Consider the following 25,419-nt stretch of genomic DNA (forward strand, 5'->3'; position numbering starts at 1 on the left):
AGACATAAAAACTATGAAATAACAAATATGGAATCATGTAGTAACCAAAGAAGTGTTAAACAAGTATAAATATATTTTATATTTGAGATTCTTCAAAGTAGCCACCCAAATTTACACACTCTTAGCAGTGCTTAAAGTGTCCACCATTTATGCAAAAGGTGTTTAACGTTAGTAAGGCATGGCTATTGGGTTTCAGCATTATCTTACTCCTTTCGAAAAGGTGACTTCCGAATAGGAGTGTTTACAGGTTAACTGAGGGACAGAGTCAGCCACGTAGGACTTGCCTAGTTAAATAAATGTTTAATAAAAAAATATAAAAAATTGGATATTGCTCCTCTTTCTCTCTGGCATTAGACCAATGATTAATACAAGCTGAGGTCAGCATAGAGAGAACACACACTCTGGAAGGAGACACTGTCAGGAACACAGACACCCCTCTGAATCAGGTTATACCTCACGAGGAGAGCACACACACATGTGCATGCGCACACTCACACACACACACACACACACAGTCACTCACAGGGTGAAGTTTTTCTCGAGGTAGCATCGGTTCCTCAGTAATCCCGCCCAAAGCTGCACTCCGATGATGCCGAAGATGAAGAAGACGAAGAAACAAAGCAGGAGGACGTTTCCCAGCATGGGCAGAGTGTCCAGGAGGAGATTCACCAGGATACGCATACCTAAAACATACACACATGCATCATAATACACACACACACACACACACACACACACACACACACACACACACACACACACACACACACACACACACACACACACACACACACACACACACACACACACACACACACACACACACACACACACACACACACGCATTATAATACCCAAACACACACACATGCATTATAATACACACACACACACAAATAAAATGAGAATATTGTTGAGTAGTAACAGCAAGAGTATCTAAAACACACAGACAGACACAAAACATATGGACACAGAACACAGGACATTCAGGCCTTCCAAAAAACAACACAGAGTTACACATGGAATAAACAAGCGTACAGCCAATAACACAATAGAACAAAAAAAAGAAAGTCTATATACAGTGTGTGCAAATGGCATGAGGAGGTAATGCAATAAATAGGCCAAAGTAGCGAAGTAATTACAATTTAGCAAATTAACACTGGAGTGATAGATGAGCAGATGGTGATGTGCAAGTAGAAATACTGCTGTGCAAAAGAGCAGAAAAGTAAATAAAAACAATATGGGGATGAGGTAGGTAGATTGGGTGGGCTATTTACGGATGGGCTATGTACAGCTGCAGTGATCGGTTAGCTGCTCAGATAGCTGATGTTTAAAGTTAGTGAAGGAAATATCTCCAGCTTCAGTGATTTTTGCAATTCGTTCCAGTCATTGGCAGCAGAGAACTAGAAGGAAAGGCAACCAAAGGAGGTGTTGGCTTTGGGGATGACCAGTGAGATATACCTGCTGGAGCGCGTGCTACGGGTGGTTGTTGTTATCGTGACCAGTGAGCTAAGATAAGGCGGAGCTTTACCTAGCATAGACTTATAGATGACCTGGAGCCTCTGGGTCTGGTGACGAATATGTAGCGAGGGCCAGCCGATTAGAGCATACAGGTCGCAGTGGTGGGTGGTATATGGGGCTTTGGTGACAAAACGGATGGCACTGTGATAGACTGCATCCAGTTTGCCGAGTAGAGTATTGGAAGCTATTTTGTAAATGACATCGCCGAAGTCGAGGATCGGTAGGATAGTCAGTTTTACGAGGGTATGTTTGGCGGCGTGAGTAAAGGAGGCTTTGTAGCGAAATAGGAAGCCGATTCTAGATTTTAATTTTGGATTGGAGATGTTTAATATGAGTCTGGAAGGAGAGTTTACAGTCTAGCCAGACACCTAGGTATTTGTAGTTGTCCACATATTCTAAGTCAGAACCGTGCAGAGTAATGATGCTCGTCAGACGGGCAGGTGCGGGCAGCGAACGGTTGAAAAGCATGCATTTAGTTTTACTAGCATTTAAGAGCAGTTGGAGGCCACGGAAGGAGTGTTGTATGGCATTGAAGCTCGTTTGGAGGTTAGTTAACACAGTGTCCAAAGAAAGGCCAGATGTATACAGAATGGTGTTGTCTGCATAGAGGTGGATCAGGGAATCACCCGCAGCAAGAGCGACATCGTTGATATACACAGAGAAAAGAGTCGGCCCGAGAATTGAACCATATGGTACCCCCATAGAGACTGCCATAGGTTCGGACAATAGGCCCTCCGATTTCACACACTGAACTCTGTCTGAGAAGTAGTTGGTGAACCAGGCTAGGTAGTCATTAGAGAAACCAAGGCTGTTGAGTCTGCCGATAAGAATACGGTGATTGACAGAGTCGAAAGCCTTGGCCAGGTCGATGAAGACGGCTGCACAGTACTGTCTTTTATTGATGGCGGTTATGACATTGTTTAGTACCTTGAGCGTGGTTGGGGTGCACCCGTGACCAGCTCGAAAACTGTATTGCACAGCGGAGAAGGTACAGTGGGATTCGAAATGGTCAGTGATCTGTTTATTAACTTGGCTATCGAAGACTTTAGAAAGACAGGGCAGGATGGAGATAGGTCTATAACAGTTTGGGTCTAGAGTGTCACCCCCTTTGAAGAGGGGGATGACCACGGCAGCGTTCCAATCTTTAGGGATCTCAGACGATACGAAAGAGAGGTTGAACACACTGGTAATAGGGGTTGCAACATTGGTGGCGGATAATTTTAGGAAGAGAGGGTCCAGATTTTCTAGCCCAGCTGATTTGTACGGGTCCAGGTTTTGCAGCTCTTTCAGAACATCTGCTATCTTAATTTGGGTGAAGGAGAAGCTGGGGAGGCTTGGGCCGGTAGCTGTGGGGGGTGCGGAGCTGTTGGCCGGGGTAGGGGTAGCCAGGAGGAAAGCATGGCCAGCCGTAGAGAAATGCTTATTGAAATTCTCGATTATCGTGGATTTTTTGGTGGTGACAGTGTTACCTAGCCTCAGTGCTGTGGGCAGCTGGGAGGAGGTGCTCTTATTCTCCATGGACTTTACAGTGTCCCAAAACTATTTGGAGTGAGAGCTACAGGATGCAAATTTCTGTTTGAAAAAGCTAGCCTTTATTTTCTTGACTGACTGCATGTATTGGTTCCTGACTTCCCTGAAAAGTTGCATATCGCTGGGACTATTCGATGCTAGTGCAGTCCACCACAGGATGTTTTTGTGCTGTTCGAGGGCAGTCAGGTCTGGAGTGAACCAAGGGCAATATCTGTTCTTAGTTCAACATTTTTGGAAGGGGCATGCTTATTTAAGATGGTGAGGAAATTACTTTTAAAGAACGACCAGGCATCCTCGACTGACGGGATGAGGTCAATATCCTTCCAGGATACCTAGGCCAGGTCGATTAGAAAGGCCTGCTCGCAGAAGTGTTTTAGGGAGCGTTTGACAGTGATGTTTGCAATCGCAACAAATAATCTGCTCAGACCTCAACCAAGGAGCATCAAAAGTCGTGCTATAAATTCTCAGACAACCCAAAGATTCCTTGATGCCCTTCCAGACTCCTTCTGCCTACCCAAGGATGTCAGAGGACAAAAATCGGTTAACCACCTAACTGGGGAACTCAATTTAACCTTGCGCAATACCCTAGATGCAGTTGCACCCCTAAAAACTAAAAACATTTGTCATAAGAAACTAGCTCCATGGTTACAGAAAATACCCGAGCTCTGAAGCAAGCTTCCAGAAAATTGGAACGGAAATGGCGCCACACCAAACTGGAAGTCTTCCGACTAGCTTGGAAAGACAGTACCGTGCAGTATCGAAGAGCCCTCACTGCTGCTCGATCATCCTATTTTTCCAACCTAATTGAGGAAAATAAGAACATTACTGCCTACATTTATTTTTGGTACTGTCGCAAAGCTAACTAAAAAGCAGCATTCCCCGAGAGAGGATGGCTTTCACTTCAGCAGTAATAAATTCATGAACTTCTTTGAGGAAAAGATCATGATAATTAGAAAGCAAATGATGGACTCCTCTTTAAATCTGTGTATTCCTCCAAAGCTCAGTTGTCCTGAGTCTGCACAACTCTGCCAGGACCTAGGATCAAGGGAGACACTAAAGTGTTTTAGTACTATATCTCTTGACACAATGATGAAAATAATCATGGCCTCTAAACCTGCATACTGGACCCTATTCCAACTAAACTACTGAAAGAGCTGCTTCCTGTGCTTGGCCCTCCTATGTTGAACATAATAAACGTCTCTCTATCCACCGGATGTGTACCAAACTCACTAAAAGTGGCAGTAATAAAACCTCTCTTGAAAAAGCCAAACCTTGACCCAGAAAATATAAAAAACTTTCGGCCTATATCGAATCTCCCATTCCTCTCAATTTTTTTTGAAAAAGCTGTTGCGCAGCAACTCACTGGCTTCCAGAAGACAAACAATGTATACAAAATGCTTCAGTCTGGTTTTAGATCCCATCATAGCACTGAGACTGCACTTGTGAAGGTGGTAAATTACCTTTTAATGGCGTCAGACCGAGGCTCTGCATATGTCCTCGTGCTCCTAGACCTTAGTGCTGCTTTTGATACCATCGATCACCACATTCTTTTGGAGAGATTGGAAACATAAATTGCTCTACACAGACAAGTTCCGGCCTGGTTTAGATCTTATCTGTCGGAAAGATATCAGTTTGTCTCTGTGAATGGTTTGTCCTCTGACAAATCAACTGTAAATTTCGGTGTTCCTCAAGGTTCCGTTTTAGGACCACTATTGTTTTCACTATATATTTTACCTCTTGGGGATGTCATTTAAAAACATAATGTTAACTTTCACTGCTATGCGGATGACACACAGCTGTACATTTCAATGAAACATGGTGAAGCCCCAAAATTGCCCTCACTGGAAGCCTGTGTTTCAGACATAAGGAAGTGGATGGCTGCAAACTTTCTACTTTTAAACTCGGACAAAACAAAGATGCTTGTTCTAGGTCCCAAGAAACAAAGAGATCTTCTGTTGAATCTGACAATTAATCTTGATGGTTGTACAGTCGTCTCAAATAAAACTGTGAAGGACCTCGGCATTACTCTGGACCCTGATCTCTCTTTTGATGAACATATCAAGATTGTTTCAAGGACAGCTTTTTTCCATCTGCGTAACATTGCAAAAATCAGAAATTTTCTGTCCAAAATTCACGCAGAAAAATGTATCCATGCTTTTGTTACTTCTAGGTTAGACTACTGCAATGCTCTACTTTCCGGCTACCCGGATAAAGCAATAAATAAACTTCAGTTAGTGCTAAATACGGCTGCTAGAATCCTGACTAGAACCCAAAAATTAGGTTCTAATCATATTACTCCAGTGCTAGCCACCCTACACTGGCTTCCTGTTAAGGCAAGGGCTGATTTCAAGGATTTACTGCTAACCTACAAAGCATTACATGGGCTTGCTCCTACCCATCTTTCCGATTTGGTCTTGCCGTACATACCTACACGTACGCTACGGTCACAAGACGCAGGCCTCCTAATTGTCCCTAGAATTTCTAAGCAAACAGCTGGAGGCAGGGCTTTCTCCTATAGAGCTACATTTTTTATGGAATGGTCTGCCTACCCATGTGAGAGACGCAGACTCGGTCTAAACCTTTAAGTCTTTATTGAAGACTCATCTCTTCAGTAGGTCCTATGATTGAGTGTAGTCTGGCTCAGGAGTGTGAAGGTTAACGGAAAGGCACTGGAGCAACGAACCGCCCTTGCTGTCTCTGTCTAGCCCGGTTCCCCTCTCTCCACTGGGATTCTCTGCCTCTAACCCTATTACAGGGGCCGAGTCACTGGCTTACTGGTGCTCTTCCATGCCGTCCCTAGGTGTGGTGCGTCACTTGAGTGGGTTGAGTCACTGACGTGGTCTTCCTGTCTGGGTTGGCGCCCCCCCTTGGGTTGTGCCGTGGCGGAGATCTTTGTGGGCTATACTCAGCCTTGTCTCAGGATGGTAAGTTGGTGGTTGAAGATTTCCCTCTAGTGGTGTGGGGGCTGTGCTTTGGCAAAGTGGGTGGGGTTATATCCTGCCTGTTTGGCCCTGTCCAGGGATATCATCGGATGGGGCCACAGTGTCTCCTGACCCCTCCTGTCTCAGCCTCCAGTATTTATGCTGCAGCAGTTTATGTGTCGGGGCTAGGGTCAGTCTGTTATATCTGGAGTATTTCTCCTGTCTTATCCTGTGTCCTGTGTGAATTTAAGTATGCTCTCTCTAGTTCTTTCTTTCTTTGTCTCTCTCGGAGGACCTGAGCCTTAGGACCATGCCTCAGGACCACCTGGCATGATGACTCCTTGTTGTCCCCAGTCCACCTGGCTGTGCTGCTGCTCCAGTTTCAACTGTTCTGCCTATGGAACCCTGACCTGTTCACTGTGATTACTGTTATTTTACCATGCTGGTCATTTTTGAACATTTGAACATCTTGGCCATGTTCTGTTATAATCTCCACCTGGCACAGCCAGAAGAGGACTGACCACCCCTCATAGCCTGGTTCCTCTCTAGGTTTCTTCCTAGGTTTTGGCCTTTGTAGGGAGCATTTCCTAGCCACCGTGCTTCTACACCTGCATTGCTTGCTGTTTGGGGTTTTAGGCTGGGTTTCTGTACAGCACTTTGATATATCAGCTGATGTAAGAAGGGCTATATAAATACATTTGATTTGATTTGATTGGATAAGGGATGGATGTTTGACCACAGACACTTAGCAGATGCAGGCAATGAGGCAGTGATCGCTGAGATCTTGATTGAAAACAGCAGAGGTGTACTTGGAGGGCAAGTTGGTCAGGGTTGTACCAGCTGGGTTCCTTCATAATTTGTGTGAGATTGAGGGCATCTAGTGTGGGGTGTTAAGCATATCCCAGTTTAGGTCGCCTAACAGAACGAACTCTGAAGATAGATGGGGGGCAATCAATTCATATATGGTGTCCAGGGCACAGCTGGGAGCTGAGGGGGGTCTATAACAGGCGGCAACAGTGAGAGACTTATTTCTGTGAGAGATTAATTTTTAAAATTAGAAGCTAGAACTGTTTGAGCATAGACCTGGAAAGTAGGACAGAACTTTGCAGGCTATCTTTGGAGTAGATTGCAACTCCTCCCCCTTTGGCAGTTCTATCTTGATAGAAAATGTTGTAGTTGGGTATGGAAATCTCACAATTTTTGATGGCCTTCCTAAGCCAGGATTCAGACACGGGAAGGACATCAGGGTTGGTGGAGTGTGCTAAAGCAGTGAGTAAAACAAACTTAGGGAGGAGGCTTCTGATGTTAACATGCATGAAACCAAGGCCTTTACGGTTACAGAAGTCAACAAATGAGAGTGCCTGGGGACACGCAGGCACTGGGTTAACCTCCACATCATCCGAGGAACAGAGGAGGTGTAGGATGAGGGTACGGCTAAAGGATAGCAAAACTGGTCGTCTAGTGCGTTGGGGACAGAGAATAAAAGGAGCAGATTTCTGGGCGTGGTAGAATAGATTCAGGGCATAATGTACGGGGGATGCGGGTACAGTGGAGGTAAACCCAGGCACCGAGTGATGATAAGAGAGGTTGCATCTCTGGACGGGCTAGTTATGCTAGGTGAGATCACCGCATGTGTGGGAGGTGGGACAAAGGATGTATCAGAGGCATGTTGAGTGGGACCGGGGGCTCCGCAGTAAACTAAAACAATGATAACTATCCTAAACAACAGTGTACAAGGCATATTGACATTTGAGAGAGACATAAAGCGAGGCATAAAGCAATCACAGGTGTTGATTGGGAGAGCTAGCTAAGACAACAACGGGTAAGACAACAACAGCTAATCAGCTAAGACAACAACAACAGGTAAAATGGCGATGAATGGGCAGAGAGGGTCGGTTAACTACACCCAGGGCCTGAGTTCAAGGCTGGGGCCGACAGATAAACAAAAAATAAACAAAATGGAGTACCGTGATTAATGAACAGTCCAGCAGGCATTAGCTATGTAGACAAGTGATCATAGGGTCCAGCGAACAGCAATAGATGGAACAGGGAAGCCGCATGGTAGTCTTTACTATGCTAGCATGCGGGAGACACAGCGTTTAAAGTTAGCAGGCCGGGGTAAGTAGAAGCGTCTGCTCCGATGTCTGGCAAAGGCCGGTTAAGGGCACAACGGATGGAGTTACGTCGGCGGACCAGTTGTGGTGGTACGGCGGGGCGCCGTGTCGACAAAGGGTCCAGACCAGATGGTGAAAGAGGTATTGTAGTTGTAGTAATTTCGTTTTCTAGCCGGGAGATGCGCCTGGCTCGCGGCTAACTGGTGCTAGCTTCGGGGCAGGGGCATTAGCCTCTATAGCCAACCGGTAGCAGCTAGCTAGCAGCAATGATCCGATGCAAAGGTCCAGGGCTTACGGCAAGGACCCGGAGGAGTAGTGGATTCTAGCCATGTTGGGGTAGAGTCCGGGAGGCATCGGCTGAGTAGCCAAATGGTCATAGAGTAGGCTGGGCGGTGGGCCTGGCTCAGGGCTAGCTTCGGGGCTGGGTCTTTCAGTGGCAGCTAGCTAGCTGTGATGATCAGGAGTAATGGTCCAGGGTTTACAGCAGGAATCCGGCGTTGTAGTGGAGAAAACAGTCCGATACTGGCAGGCTGGTAAATATTATCCAGCCTTAAAAAAAACGTCTGGTGTCTGTGCAGAAGGTAAGGCCGCTAGTAGTGGCTAACAATGACTAAATAGCTAGTAGCTAATTAGCTGGTTAGCTACTGATGGCTAGCTTCTGATGGAGGTTCTGGCTATAAGGTCTAAAAAATAGCAGATCCGTGTCACATTGGGTGAGGCGGGTTACCGGAAGGTATATTTAATTTAAAAATGGAAAAGAGATTGAACATGAATTGAAATATATACAAAAAATACAAAAAGTAAACGAGAGGACAACAAACCACGTCTGCAATCTTGGAAATGTATGTATGTCTACCTATAGAGGAACTAATGTATGTCTACCTATAGAGGAACTAATGTATGTCTACCTATAGAGGAAATAATGTATGTATACCTATAGAATAACTAATGTATGTCTACCTATAGAGGAACTAATGTATGTATAGCTATATAATAACTAATGTATGTCTACCTATAGAGGAACTAATGTATGTATACCTATAGAATAACTAATGTATCTCAACCTATAGAGGAACTAATGTATGTATACCTATATAATAACTAATGTATGTCTACCTATAGAGGAACTAATGTATGTATACCTATAGAATAACTAATGTATGTCTACCTATAGAGGAACTAATGTATGTCTACCTATAGAGGAAATAATGTATGTATACCTATAGAATAACTAATGTATGTCTACCTATAGAGGAACTAATGTATGTCTACCTATAGAGGAACTAATGTATGTATACCTATAGAATAACTAATGTATACCTACTTATAGAGGAACTAATGTATGTATACCTATAGAGGGACAATTATTACAATTCTTCACAGAGAAACAATGAAAATGGATGTTCTGAGTCCATGTCAATGCTTAAACCACATTCAAAGACAATTTTTGAGGTCTGAAAAAAAGCTAACAAATGTAGATTTTTTTGTGTAATTCCCATTTAATTGCGCATTTCCAAGAGATCAATGTGTCGTTCTAGAGATGTTTCTGTTGTTAGACATACTGCTGCAGCACGTCATGGCAGGAGTGCCCTTGTCAGATGGAACAGTAATCTGCACTGCTTGGTCATGTTGTCAACAGCATCGTCCAAAAACACACATCTCTTATCAATCTACTTTTCATTGGGAAGGCAGCTAAAGCGTTTTCATCAAAACCATTCACTTCTGCATGTGAAAACACATAATCCTACTCATTACTACACTCCCTCAATAACACCACTTCACCGTGGGCTTTGAACGGGGCACACTGGCTACATACAAGGTGTTACTGGCTACATACAGGGTGTTACTGGCTACATACAGGGTGTTACTGGCTACATACAGGGTGTTACTGGCTACATACAGGGTTATACTGGCTACATACAGGGTGTTACTGGCTACATACAGGGTGTTACTGGCTACATACAGGGTGCTACTGGCTATATACATGGTGTTACTGGCTACATACAGGGTGTTACTGGCTACATACAGGATGTTACTGGCTACATACAGGGTGTTACTGGCTACATACAGGGTGTTACTGGCTGCATACAGGGTGTTACTGGCTGCATACAGTGTGTTACTGGCTACATACATGGTGTTACTGGCTACATACAGGGTGTTACTGGCTGCATACAGGGTGTCACTGGCTACATACAGGGTGATACTGGCTACATACAGGGTGTTACTGGCTACATACAGGGTGATACTGGCTACATACATGGTTATACTGGCTACATACAGGGTTATACTGGCTACATACAGGGTTATACTGGCTACATACAGGGTTATACTGGCTACATACAGGGTGTTACTGGCTACATACAGGGTGATACTGGCTACATACAGGGTGATAAATAAAAGTGCAGTATGTGTTTGCTCTACTACTGGCTCTAGGAGGATCTAAATGTGTTGGTTCCCTAGAGGTGCTTCATTAACACAGAATCACATTCAACTTAATTGGGTGGAGAGATGCAGGGATGGATAGATGGAGGGATGGATGTAAAGAAAATGAGGCAGGGCCTGAGAGTAGCACAGAAATGGAGAAAAGGAAGGAGGGGGTGTCAAATGGAGAGAGAGAGAGAGAGAGAGAGAGAGAGAGAGAGAGAGAGAGACTACGCTATTATTCATCTTCTAGGAAGGGTACAAATTGGGTCTCTCTGGGGTCAATCTCAGCCGATGTTGTCTGTGTATATTAACTTGGTCAAAATGACCTCATGTCAAGCAATTGCTTTATATCTATTGTATCTCACCCCTATCTGGCCTAATGCAGAGAGGTGTGGACATACTCATCAGTTATCCATTCCCCTGGGTGCAACTATATGTTTATACTATACAGTGAGTGCTCACACACACACACACACACACACACACACACACACACACACACACACACACACACACACACACACACACACACACACACACACACACACACACACACACACACACACACACACACACACACACACACACACACACACACAGATACAGATACAGCATGTGTGTGTACGTGTGTGTGTGTCCCAGCATGTGTATTAGTGTGTTTGTTTACACATGTTCACCAGTCACCAGTCTGCCTATATCAGTTCCCCAAACATGACATCACTATCAGTATCACCCCTCCCTACAACTTCCTATCAGCTGGCGGAGCGAGGCAATGACATGCACTAATTCAATGACCATTCATATTTAACGAGTTACCCCGGTGGCAACACCCACTGAAACATTGATAAGGGAACAGAGTCTTCAGCGCTCCCAAATCGCAATTATGTTTGGGAATGTGTCTTCAAAATGGGAATTATCGTCAGCACTGAAGGAAAACCGTTTTCCCAGGTAATTAGTGCTAGGATTAATCTCTGTGTGTGTAATGGACCAGACGAGAGAGTAATGTCTTCACTAATTCTCATCACAGAGAGAGGCGAGTTGGAGGTGTGTGATGTGTGCATGTGTGTGTTTTATGTGTTTATAAGTACTGGTTTCTCTACGCGCCAATAATTCTCATTAGAGACAGACTGTGCCATAGAACACCTGCACTCACTAAATGTACCTGCAGACTGATGACTCCAGCACACCTCTCTGTCTCTCGGTTTCCACACCATTAGTCCATTAGCGTTAGCAGTGATCTGTGTTTCTTTGCCATTAGCTTAGCCCATTAGGCTATTAGCTCTGAGGGAAAGGAAAGGAAACAAGTAAAGGATGCAAGGATAAGGATGACAGCTGTTTGGAACATGTCCTGTTTCACTGTGTTTCAGTACACTGTCTCACTAGCTTACAGCATGCATATCAGTGTTAGCCGCTATTAGCCAGTTATCTCTAGTAAAGAGGAAATAAGGAAATGCTACCTGAGTCTCACTGATACCACTATCTGTGTGTTATTCACTGTTAGCCACTGTTAGCATTAGCGGATAAATGCTATCACTTTCACTGACTGGAAGTGAATGGAGAGATTAGCTGACCCTCGCTTGATCGGGCTAATTGGTGCTTACGATGATTAGAAGCTGTCTGAGGTAAGGGGAAAATCAATAGGTGTTTACAATTTTGTCTGAGAACAGAGTTGTATTTGAGAGGGATGGGGTTGGGGTCAGAGAGAGAACAGTGATCTACATTACAGGAGGATATGTAAATCTGTAAGGGACTCTGTTGTAGTAGAGGGCATCTGATAGGAGATGGGCTGCTCAGATCAAACAGCACTGTCCTGGGGTTATGCAGTTAGAACAGAGTAGAGGATCACAGCAAAGTCGAAGGACATATACAATGACTGTACTGATTGAATGGAGAAAACATTAGGAACACTTTCCTAATATTGAATTGCACCCCAGCAATTGCCCTCAGAACAGCCTCAGTTCATCGGGGCATGGACTCTACAAGGTGTTGAAAGCGTTCCACAGGGATTCTGGCCCATGTTGACTCCAATGCTTCCCACAGTTGTGTCAAGTTGGCTGGATGTCCTTTGGGTGGTGGACCATTCTTGATACACATGGGAAACTGTTGAATGTGAAAACCCAGCAGCATTGCAGTTCTTGACACAATCAAACCAGTGAGCCTGGCACCTACTACCACGTCCTGTTCAAATGCACTTAAATCTTTTGTCTTGCCCATTCACTCTCTGAATGGCACACATGCACAATCCATGTCTCAATTGTCTCAAGGCCAAGATCCTTATTTAACCTGTCTCCTCCCCTTCATCTATACTAATTGAAGCGGATTGAACAAGTGACATCAATAAGGGATCATAGCTTTCACCTGGATTCACCTGGTCAGTCTATGTCATGGAAAGAGTGGACGTTCCTAATGTTTTGTACACTCAGTGTAGACATGTCACAGACGGACGGACGGACGGACAGACAGACAGACAGACAGACAGACAGACAGACAGACAGACAGACAGACAGACAGACAGACAGACAGACAGACAGACAGACAGACAGACAGACAGACAGACAGACAGACAGACAGACAGACAGACAGACAGACAGACAGACAGAAACAGATGGACAGACAGACAAACAGAGATAAACAAGACAGAGAGAGAGAGCGAGAGACAGACTGACAGAGAGACAGACAGAAAGAGACAGACTGACAGAGAGACAGACAGAAAGAGACAGACTGACAGAGAGACAGACAGACAGACAGACTGACAGAGAGACAGACAGACAGACAGACAGACAGACAGACAGAAACAGACTGACAGAGACAGACAGAGAGAGAGAGAGAGAGAGAGAGAGAGAGAGAGAGAGAGAGAGAGAGAGAGAGAGAGAGAGAGAGAGAGAGAGAGAGCGAGAGACAGCAAGACAGAACTCACTGGGTACTCTGTTGATGGCTTTGAGGGGTCTGAGGACCCTGACTGTCCTGATGGCTGAGAGGTTGATGTTCTGCAGGTCCAATGAGTACTCCACCATCCTACACAGAGAGAAACACACATACGAGTCAAGGAACTGTGTTTGTGTGAGAGAGAGAGCATTTACTGTACACATGACTCACTGACACATTCTCAGTTCCCATTTGTTCTACAGAATCTCATTTTAAATCCATCCATATACAGCAAGGCCCAAGAGGGCTCTTTGCCTCAGGCAAGATCTCTGAGTGCCTCTCCAATCCGTCTACAGGTTACATCCCAGTTTCAGGATCTAAGCCTGCCGCAACACTGCACCAAAGCAACTGTGGGGTTAACTCATGGGTTAACTCATGAACTGCTGGGTTAACCCATGATCCAAAATGGCAGATATGAGTGCATATACAGTTTCCCCATTTATGATGTGCTCACATCTGAGCCAGTGTTTATTCTCATTCAGACAGTAAGGTATTGTCTCAGAGTATCTTTGAAGCAGAGGGAAGGAAGGGTAGAGGGGAGAGACCTATGAATTATCATATCATTTTAATTAAATTGTACAATTATGGGAGCATCTTTGCAGTACCCACAGTATCAACAGACTAAAAGGAGAGAAAGAGTGTAAGGGAGAGGCGGAGAAGCAGAGAAAGACCTACAGCTCATCTCTTGGCTGTAGTACTGTAGATTACTTTATCACTGACCTCAACCCAGAGTCTCTCAGAGTGTTCACAGTCAGCCCACTGACAACCCTATCATATCACAGAAAAATCACAGTCTACCTGAACAGAGCAATACTCAATCATGAGGCATCAAAGCCAAGGGACCAGCACAATATTAAGAAATGCTTAGATGGAAGGAGTGTAAAAAATTACCAAAAACAATTAGGCAACAACAAATTCAAGCCATTTCAGACAACTTCCTGGACAAAACATTTCACTGTAAAAGTGAAGGTGTAAACTTGCCAGTAGAAAGCCTAAACAGTATATTTGACCTTTCAGCTTCCCTATTAAATCTAAAAATGTCAAGCAGACAACCTAAGAAAATTAATAACAATGACAAATGGTTTGATGAAGAATGCAAAAACCTAAGAAAGAAATTGAGAAACCTGTCCAACCAAAAACATAGAGACCCAGAAAACCTGAGTCTACGCATTCACTATGGCGAATAACTAAAACAATACAGAAATACACTACGGAAAAAGAAGGAACAGCTCGTCAGAAATCAGATCAATGTAATTGAAGAATCCATAGAATCTAATCACTTCTGGGAAAATTGGAACACACTAAACAAACACAAAGAGTAATCTATCCAAAATGGAGATGTATGGATAAACCACTTCTCTAATCTTTTTGTTTCTATAAGAAATAACAAACAGCAAAAATGTATACATGATCAATTACAAATCTTAGAATCAGCTATCAAAGACTATCAGAACCCACTGGATTCTCCAATTACATTGAATGAACTACAGGACAAAATACAAACCCTCCAACCCAAAAAGACCTCTGATGTTGATGGTATCCTACATGAAATGATAAAATATAAAATAAACTCTTTAACATCATCCTCATCTCTGTCATCTTCCCCAATATTTGGAACCAAGGACTGATCACCCCAATCCACAAAAGTGGATACAAATTTGACCCCAATAACTACCGTGGGAAATGCGTCAACAGCAACCTTGGGACAATCCTCTGCATTATCATTAACAGCAGACATTGTACATTTCCTCAGTGAAAACTATGTACTGAGCAAATGTCAAATTGGCTTTCTGACATATTACCGTACGACAGACCGCACATTCACACTGCACACCATAATTGACAAACAAACAAACAAACCAAAACAAAGGCAACGTCTTCTCATGCTTTGTTGACTTCAAAAAAGCTTTTGACTCAATTTGGCATGAGGGTCTGCTATACAAATTGATGGAAAGTGGTGTTGGGGTAAAAAACATACAACATTATAAAGTCCATGTGCACAAGCAACACGTGTTTGGTTAAAATGGGCAAAAATCACAGATTTCTTTCCACAGGCCTGTGGGGTGAGACAGGGGTGCAGCTTAAGCCCCACCCTCTTCAACATATATATAAACGAATTGGCAAGGGCACTAGAAGTCTGCAGCACCTGGCCTCACCCTACTAGAATCTGAAGTCAAATGTCTACTGTTTGCTGATGATCTGGCGCTTCCGTCCCCAACCAAGTAGGGCCTACAGCAGCACCCAGATCTTCTGCACAGATTCTGTCAGACCTGGGCCCTGACAGTGAATCTCAGTAAGACAAAAAAATGGTATTCCAAAAAAGGTCCAGTCGCCAGGACCACAAATACAAATTCCATCTAGACACCGTTGCCCTAGACCACACAAAAAAAACTATACATACCTCAGCCTAAACATCAGCGCCACAGGTAACTTCCACAAAGCTGTGAACGATCTGAGAAACAAGGCAAGATGGGGCCTTCTATGCCATTCAAAGGAACATAACATTTGACATACCAATTAGGATCTGGCAAAAAATACTTGAATCAGTTAAAGAACCCATTGCCCTTTATGGTTGTGAAGTCTGGGGTCTGCTCACCAACCAATAATTCACAAAATAGGACAAACAACAAATTAAGACTCTGCATGCAGCATTCTGCCAAAATACCCTCCGTGTACAATATAAAACAGAAAATAATATATGCAGAGCAGATTTAGTCCGATACCCGCTAATTATCAAAATCCAGAAAAGAGCCATTCTACAAATTCTAATTCTACAACCACCTAAAAGGAAACGTTTCCTAAACCTTCCATAACAAAGCCATCACCTACAGAGAGATGAATCTGGAGAAGAGTCCCCTAAGCAAGCTGGTAAGGGGCTCTGTTCACAAACACAAACACACCCCACAGAGCCCCTAGACAGCTACACAATTAGACCAAACCAAATCATGAGAAAACAAAAAGATAATTACTTGACATATTGGAAAGAATTAACAAAAAAACCAAAGCAAACTAGAATGATATTTGGCCGAATACCTGACCACTGTGACTGACCCAAAATTAAGGAAAGCTTTGACTATGTACAGACTCATTGAGCATAGCCTTGATATTGAGAAAGGTTGCCGTAGGCGAGAGAAGTCAGGCTGTGCACACTGCCCACAAAATGAAGTGGAAACTGAGCTGCATTTCCTAACCTCCTGCCAAATGGATGACCATAATAGATACACATACAGTTGAAGTCAGAAGTTTACATACACCTTAGCCAAATACATTTAAACTCAGTTTTTCACAATTCCTGACATTTAATCCTAGTAAACAATCCCTGCCTTAGGTCAGTTAGGATCACCACTTCATTTTAAGAATGCGAAATGTCAGAAAAATAGCCGAGAGAATGATTTATTTCAGCTTTTATTTCTTTCATCACATTCCCAGTGGGTCAGAAGTTTACATACTCTCAATTAGTATTTGGTAGCATTGCATTTCAATTGTTTAACTTGGGTCAAACTTTTCGGGTAGGATTCCACAAACTTCCCACAGAAGTTGGGTGAATTTTGGCCTATTCCTCCTGACAGAGCTGGTGTAACTGAGTCAGGTTTGTAGGCCTCCTTGCTCGCACACACTTTTTCAGTTCTGCCCACACATTTTCTATAGGATTGAGGTCAGGGCTCAGTGATGGCCACTCCAATACCTTGACTTTGTTGTCCTTAAGCCATTTTGCCACAACTTTGGAAGTATGTTTGGGGTCATTGTCCATTTGGAAGACCGACTGATGTCTTGAGATGTTGCTTCAATATATCCACATAATTTACCTCCCTCATGATACCATCTATTTGGTGAAGAGCAGCAGTGCCTCTTGCAGCAAAGCACCCCCACAACATGATGCTGCCACCCCCGTGATTCATGATTGGGATGGTATTCTTCGGCTTGCAAGCCTCCCCCTTTTTCCTCCAAACATAACGATGGTCATTATGGCCAAACAGTTCTATTTTTGTTTCATCCCCATGTGCAGTTGCAAACTGTAGTCCGGCTTTTTTATGGCGGTTTTGGAGCAGGGTGTCACGTCCTGACCATAGAGAGCTCTTATTTTCTATGGTAGAGTAGGTCAGGGCGTGACTGGGGTTTTTTCTAGTTATTATTTTCTATGTGGGGTTCTAGTTTAGTTTTTCTATGTTTTGGTGATTTGTATGATTCCCAATTAGAGGCAGCAGGTTATTGTTGTCTCTAATTGGGGATCATACTTAAGTAGCATTTTTTCCACCTGTGGGTTATGAGATATTGTTTATGTGTAGTGGCATTGTCGTCACGTTTCGTTTATTCTTTATTGTTTTTGTATTTTGATTAGTTTCACTTTCTAATAAAAGATGTGGAACGCTACTCACGCTGCGCCTTGGTTCGTCTATACACACAAATGTGACAGAATATCCCATCAAACCAGGAACAAGCAGCGTGCCCATGAAGAGGAAGTATCCTGGACTTGGGAAGAGATTCTGGATGGGAAGGGATCCTGGACTTGGGAAGAAATCCTGACAGGACAGGATTGCCTTCCATGGCGGGAGACGCAAGCGGTGAAGGAAGGACAGCGACGACGACAGGGTTCGTGGCCACGACACAAGCCCAAGAAGCAACCTCAAAATAGTTTTTGGGGGGGCTCACGGGGTGGTCGGCGAAGTGGAGGGGTGAGTCAGAGACCGTCGAGGAGTTATTGGATAAATTGGAGGAGAGTGAACAGAGGGGAGAGTTGGAGACCTTCATGGAATTGTTGGATAAACTGGAGGAGAGGCACGGCATTTGCCCTGAGGAGCGTGTTAGCCATCCACGCCACCTGAGTCAGTTCCCCGTACTCGTCCTGAGAAGTGTGTTAAAGTTCCGGTACAATTGAGGCCGGCTATATGCACCAGGTCTCCAGTGCGCCTTCACAGCCCGGTACGTCCTGAGCCAACTCCCCGTACTCACCGTCGGGAGCGTGTGACCGGTCAGGCACCATGTTTTGCGGTGATACGCACAGGTGTCTCCAGTGCGCATCCACAGCCCAGTGGGTCCTGTGCCAGCTACCCGCACTTGCCGTGCGAAAATGGTCATCTGTCCAGGACGCGTTGTGCCAGCTCTATGCTCCAGACCTCCAGTGCACCTCCACAGTCCAGTACGTCCTGTGCCTGCTCCTCGCGCTCGCCCTGAGGTGTGTGTCACCAGCCCGGTACCACCAGTGCCGGCCCCACACACCAGGCTTCCGGCGACGATCCCCAATCCAGTACGTCCTGTGCCTGCTCCTCGCACTCTCCTTGAAGTGCGTGTCCTCAGTCAGGTACGTCCTGTGCCTGCTCCCCGCACTCACCCTGAAGTGCGTGTCACCAGTTTGGCGCCACCTGTGCCAGTTCCATGCACTAGGCCTCCAGTGCGCCTTCCCAGTCAGGTACGTCCTGTGCCTGCTCCCCGCACTCGCCCTGAGGTGTGTGTTACCAGTCTGGCACCACCTGTGTCGGCCTCACGCATCAGGCCTCCAGTGTGCCTTCCCGTTCCAGAGCTTCTGGTGACAGTTCCCAGTCCAGAGCTTCCGGCGACAGTTCCCAGTCCAGAGCTTCCGGCGACAGTTCCCAGTCCAGAGCTTCCGGCGACAGTTTCCAGTCCAGAGCTTCCGGCGACAGTTTCCAGTCCAGAGCTTCCGGCGACGTTCCACAGTCCGGAACCTCCAACGACGGTCCACAGTCCGGAACCTCCAATGACGGTCCACAGTCGGGAACCTCCAACGACGGTCCACAGCCCGGAACCTCCAACGACGGTCCACGGCCCGGAACCTCCAGAGACGGCCCACGGTCCGGAACCTCCTGAGACGGCCCACGGTCCGGAACCGCCTGAGACGGTCAATAGTTCGGGACCTCCAGCTCCAAGGACAGAGTCTTCTTCTGAGTTGGTGCCCAGTCCAGGCACAGTGTTCAGCCTGGGTCCATGGCTGGACCTGCAGGATGAGCGGGTTCTTCAGCCCGCACTAGAGCCGCCCCCGATGCTGGTGGATCTGCGGGATGAGCGGGTTCTTTGTCCCTCACCAGAGCCGCCACCGACACTAGACACCCCCCCCAACCCTCCCTTTTTGTTTCAGGTTTTGCGGTCGGAGGGGTTCTAGTTTAGTTTTTCTATGTTTTGGTGATTTGTATGATTCCCAATTAGAGGCAGCTGGTTATCGTTGTCTCTAATTGGGGATCATACTTAAGTAGCATTTTTTTTCCACCTGTGGGTTATGGGATATTGTTTATGTGTAATTGCATTGTCGTCACGTTTCGTTTATTCTTTATTGTTTTTGTATTTTGCTTAGTTTCACTTTCTAATAAAAGATGTGGAACGCTACTCACACTGCGCCTTGGTCCGTCTATACACACGAACATGACACAGGGGCTTCTTCCTTGCTGGGTTACGTAGATATAGGACTCGTTTTACTGTGGATATAGATACTTTTGTACATGTTTCCTCCAGCATCTTCACAAGGTCCTTTGCTGTTGTTCTGGGATTGATTGGGACTTTTTGCACCAAAGTACGTTCATCTCTAGGTGACAGAACACGTCTCCTTCCTGAGCGGTATGACTGCTGCGTGGTCCCATGGTGTTCATACTTGCGTACTATTGTTTGTACAGATGAATGTGGTACCTTCAGGCGTTTAGAAATTGCTCGCAAGGATGAACCAGACTTGTGGAGGTCTACATTTTTTTTCTGAGGTCTTGGCTGATTTCTTTAGATTTTCCCATGATGTCAAGCAAAGAGGCACTGAGTTTGAAGATAGGCCTTGAAATACATCCACAGGTACACCTCCAATTGACTCAAATTATGTCAATTAGCCTATCAGAAGCTTCTAAAGCCATGACATCATTTTCTGTAATTTTCCAAGCTGTTTAAAGGCACAGTCAACTTAGTGTATGTAAACTTCTGACCCACTGGAATTGTGATACAGTAAATTATAAGTGAAATAATCTGTCTGTAAACAATTATTGGAAAAATTCCTTGCATCATGCACAAAGTAGATGTCCTAACCGACTTGCCAAAACTATAGTTTGTTAACAAGAAATTTGTGGGGTGGTTGAAAAACAAGTTTTAATGACTCCAACCTAAATGTAGGTAAACTTCCGACTTCAACTTCAACCGACTTCCCTCAGATTACACAGACCCACAAATAATTTTTGATGAACTCCCATATCTATTGGGTGAAATACCACAGTGTGCAATCACAGCAGCGATGTGTGACCTGTTGCTACAAGAAAATGGCAACCAGTGAAGAACAAACAACATTGTAAATACAATTTTATGTTGCAGATTTATTTTCGCTTTTGTACTTTAACTATTTGCACATTGTTACAACACGGTATATAGATATAATATGACATGTGAATGTCTCTATTATTTTGGAACTGGTGTGAGCGTAATATTTACTGTTCACTTTTATTTTACTTTTGTTAATCCATTTCATTTGCTTTGGCAATGTTAACATATGTTTCCCATGCCAATAAAGCCCCTTGATTTGAAATGAATTGAGGTAGAGGTAGAGGTAGAGAGAGACAGAGAGAGTGAGAGGGGGGGACAGTGAGAGAGAGAGAGAGAAGGATGGAAGGACAGAGAGAGAGTCAGAGGGAGAGGTAGAGAGCGAGTCAGAGGGAGAGGTAGAGAGCGAGTCAGAGGGAAAGGTAGAGAGCGAGTGAGAGGGAAAGGTAGAGAGTGTGTCAGAGGGAGAGGTAGAGAGCGCGTCAGAGGGAGAGGAAGAGAGCGAGTCATAGGGAGAGGTAGAGAGAAGGACAGAGAGAGGGAGAGAGAGAAAGCGAGAGAGAGAGAAAGCGAGAGAGTCAGAGGTAATGGTAGAGGTAGAGGTAGAGAGAGAAAGAGAGAGAGAGAGAGAGAGAGAGGTAGAGTGGGAGAGAGAGGGAGAGAGAAGGAAGGACAGAGAGAGAGTCAGAGGTAGAGAGAGAAGGAAGGACAGAGAGAGAGTCAGAGGTAGAGATAGAAGGACAGAGAGAGAGGGGACAGAGAGAGAGTCGGAGGTAGAGAGAGAGGTAGAGAGAGGACAGAGAGAGGTAGAGAGAGAGGTAGAGAGAGAGAGAGAGAGAGAGAGAGAGAGAGAGAGAGAGAGAGAGAGAGAAGGACAGAGAGAGAGAGAGAGAGAGTCAGAGGGAGAGAGAGAGAGTTAGAGGGAGAGAGAGAGTCAGAGGGAGAGGTAAAGAGAGAAGGACAGAGAGAGAGAGAGAGAGAGAGAGAGAGAGAGAGAGAGAGAGTCAGAGGGAGAGGTAAAGAGAGAAGAACAGAGAGAGAGAGATAGAGGGATAGAAAGTGGTCTCTGTAAGTGATGCCTGCAGGATGTTGTGGTTTACTAAGAGTCAGACATCTGTTAGCTACTCATTCTCAGATTGTTAAAACTGTTTGTGCCCTGCAACCTAAACCACTTTCACAGAATGGCCACGGTGCTTTATCTTTCCGTGTGTGTGTGTGTGTGTGTGTGTGTGTGTGTGTGTGTGTGTGTGGGGACCATGAAAAGAGCCTGGGGTGGAATACATTAATGCAGTGGCAGCAAGGCCTGCCAAGTCTAACACCAGACACAGCCAATCTACTGTACAATACAACTCATTCAGAGGCCCATGTTCATGTGCTGCTGATCACAGCCCTGGACACATTGCATTCTGATGGGAATACAGCTGGCTGTATGGATATCAGACAATCAGCTTTAGTTCAGTGAGCTATACCAGTGGTAATACATTGCTGTGTTGTGACCAATCTACAGCCTTTAGCCCATGCAGTTTTAAACTGCACGGCGATCTAATACAAAGTCACCACAGCCCATCATTTAGGAAGTATTATGCGTGTCCCAAATGGCAACCTATTCCCTATATAGTGAACTACAATCGGTAATAGGGTGCCATTTGGGAGACATTGTCACTACAACAGGGATGCCATGTACAGCAGGATGTGTACAGGATGTGTACAGTTTTTAATCTGTAGTCTTTATCATAGTGTTGCATGCTGTCCATTCTGATAGCTCAGTCATCAACAAGCTCTCACTATCAGGATAAGGTAAGACCCAGATGCAGACCGTGTCGAAGTAACAATGTTTATTACAGAAACAGAAGCAAAGGTACAGGACGGCAGGCAGGCTCAGGGTCAGGAGAGACAAGGGTCAAAAACCAGGACGGCGAGAAAAAGAGAGGATCGGTATATCCGAACAACAGCACAGGATCGGTACATCCGAACATCACACCTGCGGGACAGGTACAGGATGGCAACAACAACTGCCCGAGTTACACCAGGAACGCACAATCCCTCCATTAGTGCTCAGACTGTCCGCAATAGGCTGAGATATGCTGGACTGAGGGCTTGTAGCCCTGTTGTAAGGCAGGTCCTCACCAGACGTCACCTATGGGCACAAACCCACCGTCGCTGGACAAGACAGGACTGGCAAAAAGTGCTCTTCACTGACGAGTCGCGGTTTTGTCTCACCAGGGGTGATGGTCGGATTCGCGTTTATTGTCGAAGGAATGAGCGTTACATCTAGGCCTGTACTCTGGAGCGGGATCGATTTGGAGGTGGAGCGTACGTCATGGTCTGGGGCGGTGTGTCACAGCGTCATCGGACTGAGCTTTTTGTCATTGCAAGCAATCTCAACACTGTGCGTTACAGGGAAGACATCCTCCTCCCTCATGTGGTACTCTTCCTGCAGGCTCATCCTGACATGACCCTCCAGCATGACAATGCCACCAGCCATACTGCTCGTTCTGTGCGTGATTTCCTGCAAGACAGTAATGTCAGTGTTCTGCCATGGCCAGCGAAGAGCCTGGATCTCAATCCCATTGAGCACGTCTGGGACCTGTTGGATCGGAGGGTGAGGGCTAGGGCCATTCCACCCAGAAATGTCCAGGAACTTGCAGTTGCCTTGGTGGAAGAGTGGGGTAACATCTCACAGCAGGAACTGGCAAATCTGGTGCAGTCCATGAGAAGGAGATGCACTGCAGTACTTAATGCAGCTGGTGGCCACACCAGATACTGACTGTTACTTTGGATTTTGACCCCCCCCCTTTGTTCAGGGAGACATTATTCCATTTCTGTTAGTCCCATGTCTGTGGAACTTGTTCAGTTTATGTCTCAGTTGTGGAATCTTGTTATGTTCATACAAATATTTACACATGTTAAGTTTGCTGAAAATAAACGCAGTTGACAGTGAGAGGATGTTTCTTTTTTTGCTGAGTTTAATAGGTGTTATGGTTTAGTGGTTACACAGTACAGAACACTTTGCAGCTATAAGCTAAAGGATATAATATAGCTAAAGCTGCCTGTGCTTCCTTTGTCCTCTGACCTCCATCTTAGTGGGCTTAAAATGTGGTGTCATGTGTCATGCAAAGAGGTACCACAACAGGGTGACAGGTGGGAGAGGAAGGTGGAGAGGTGATGAGAGGAGAATAGAGAGGGATAAAGAGGAAAGGAAAGGGTGAAACAGGGAAAGGGAACTAGATATTGACTGTGATAATGCCAGGGAGTCAGAGAGGGTGGAGGGATGGAGAGCATCTAGTTCTCACAGTCTCACGCCAGAATTAGACGTTCGTCCATGTTTCTGAAACGCAGAATTTTGAAGTGGTTGCAAACATAACATTTCAAAGTGTTTAAGGTTAAGTTTAGGCATTTATTCAGAATTCTTAAGGTTAAGTTTAGGTTTGAACTCTGAAATCTTAAGGTTAGGCATTAACTCAGAATGGTTAAGGTAAGGGTTAAGGTTTGGGAAAGGCTTAAAACCAAAATCTAAAAAGACTTTCTATTGTTGGATTCGAACTTGCAATCTTTGTAATCAGAGTTTCCACGTCATCTCCCGACGTCTTCAGACAGGGATGGACGTTGAATACTGACTTGTATCACGGGTGACCTGGCTGTGGAGAGAGAGAGGGTGGAATGATTTCTCCTCCAAGCTCCAAGAATAGTGTCTGAGAAGAACATGTTCTGCTTGACAATCCCCATTATGTCAATTTCATCTTTGAGCGATGGCATAATCGTCTCAACACACACACACACACACACACACACACACACACACACACACACACACACACACACACACACACACACACACACACACACACACACACACACACACACACACACACACACACACACACACACACACACACACACACACACACACACAATGCTCATACTCTCACACTCACACACACACACAGTGACAAACAATGTAAATTCTATCAGTACTGTCCTCTCTAGCACGCAGAAGTGCTGGGACATATACACGTGGCCTCACAGCACTGCTAGTCTCACTAGAGAAGAGAGGATGTGACAAAAGGGCAAGAGACGATTGTACATTTACCATCTCCATAGTGATGGAAGAGGTGAAATAATACACTGTGACACTGGGGTGATCTAGCTACAAACACAGTGGATGATTTCCTCTTTAGTTTGATTGACAATGAGGTTACACACACACACACACACACACACACACACACACACACACACACACACACACACGTGTATGTCACCGGGCTTAGAATGCTGTGTTTAAGTCTGTGAGAACAGTCACCCATGCATAATCATGAGTCTTGAATAGCTTGAATAAAATACGAGTCAGTGAGTTGAAGTGTGTTTTGTATAGACAAGCACCAGTAAAACTCCTATGATCTCTCCATGCAGCCAGCCAGTCAGCTAGTTAGTCAGCCAGTTAGTCAGCCAGTCAAACAGTCAGCCAGTCAGTCAGTCAGGCAGTCAGGCAGTAAGCTGATCTCTCCTCTTCCTCTCAGAACACACACCCAGTCTGGAGCTGATTACAGGCAATAAAGTCTCACTATCTGAAGGATGCTACTGTTACAATGCTTCTGATATGCTTCTGTTGTATTCTGTCTGTTGTGTTTCTCATCAGTGGAGTTATGGAACAGCCTTAACAGTGATGAGGGGATGTGGATCATATTTGAGAGGCCCGAGTAGAAGGCTTACACACACAGATACACACAGACACCTAAGATGGA

The 25,419-nt window shown here is 45.0% G+C and overlaps 1 protein-coding gene across 1 annotated transcript in view; it reads right to left on the minus strand.

Annotated features, from left to right (window-relative positions):
* LOC106595870 (voltage-dependent T-type calcium channel subunit alpha-1I) overlaps window positions 1-25,419 on the minus strand; it is a 150,682-nt gene that overhangs the window by 102,423 nt on the left and 22,840 nt on the right. The window contains 2 exon segments of the mRNA XM_082976405.1: window positions 524-683; window positions 13,428-13,525. Of these exon segments, the coding sequence (XP_082832531.1) occupies window positions 524-683; window positions 13,428-13,525 (258 nt within the window).

Source organism: Salmo salar, chromosome 06, assembly GCF_965601325.2.
Source record: "Salmo salar chromosome 06, fSalSal1, whole genome shotgun sequence".
Classification (NCBI taxonomy): Eukaryota; Metazoa; Chordata; class Actinopteri; order Salmoniformes; family Salmonidae; genus Salmo; species Salmo salar.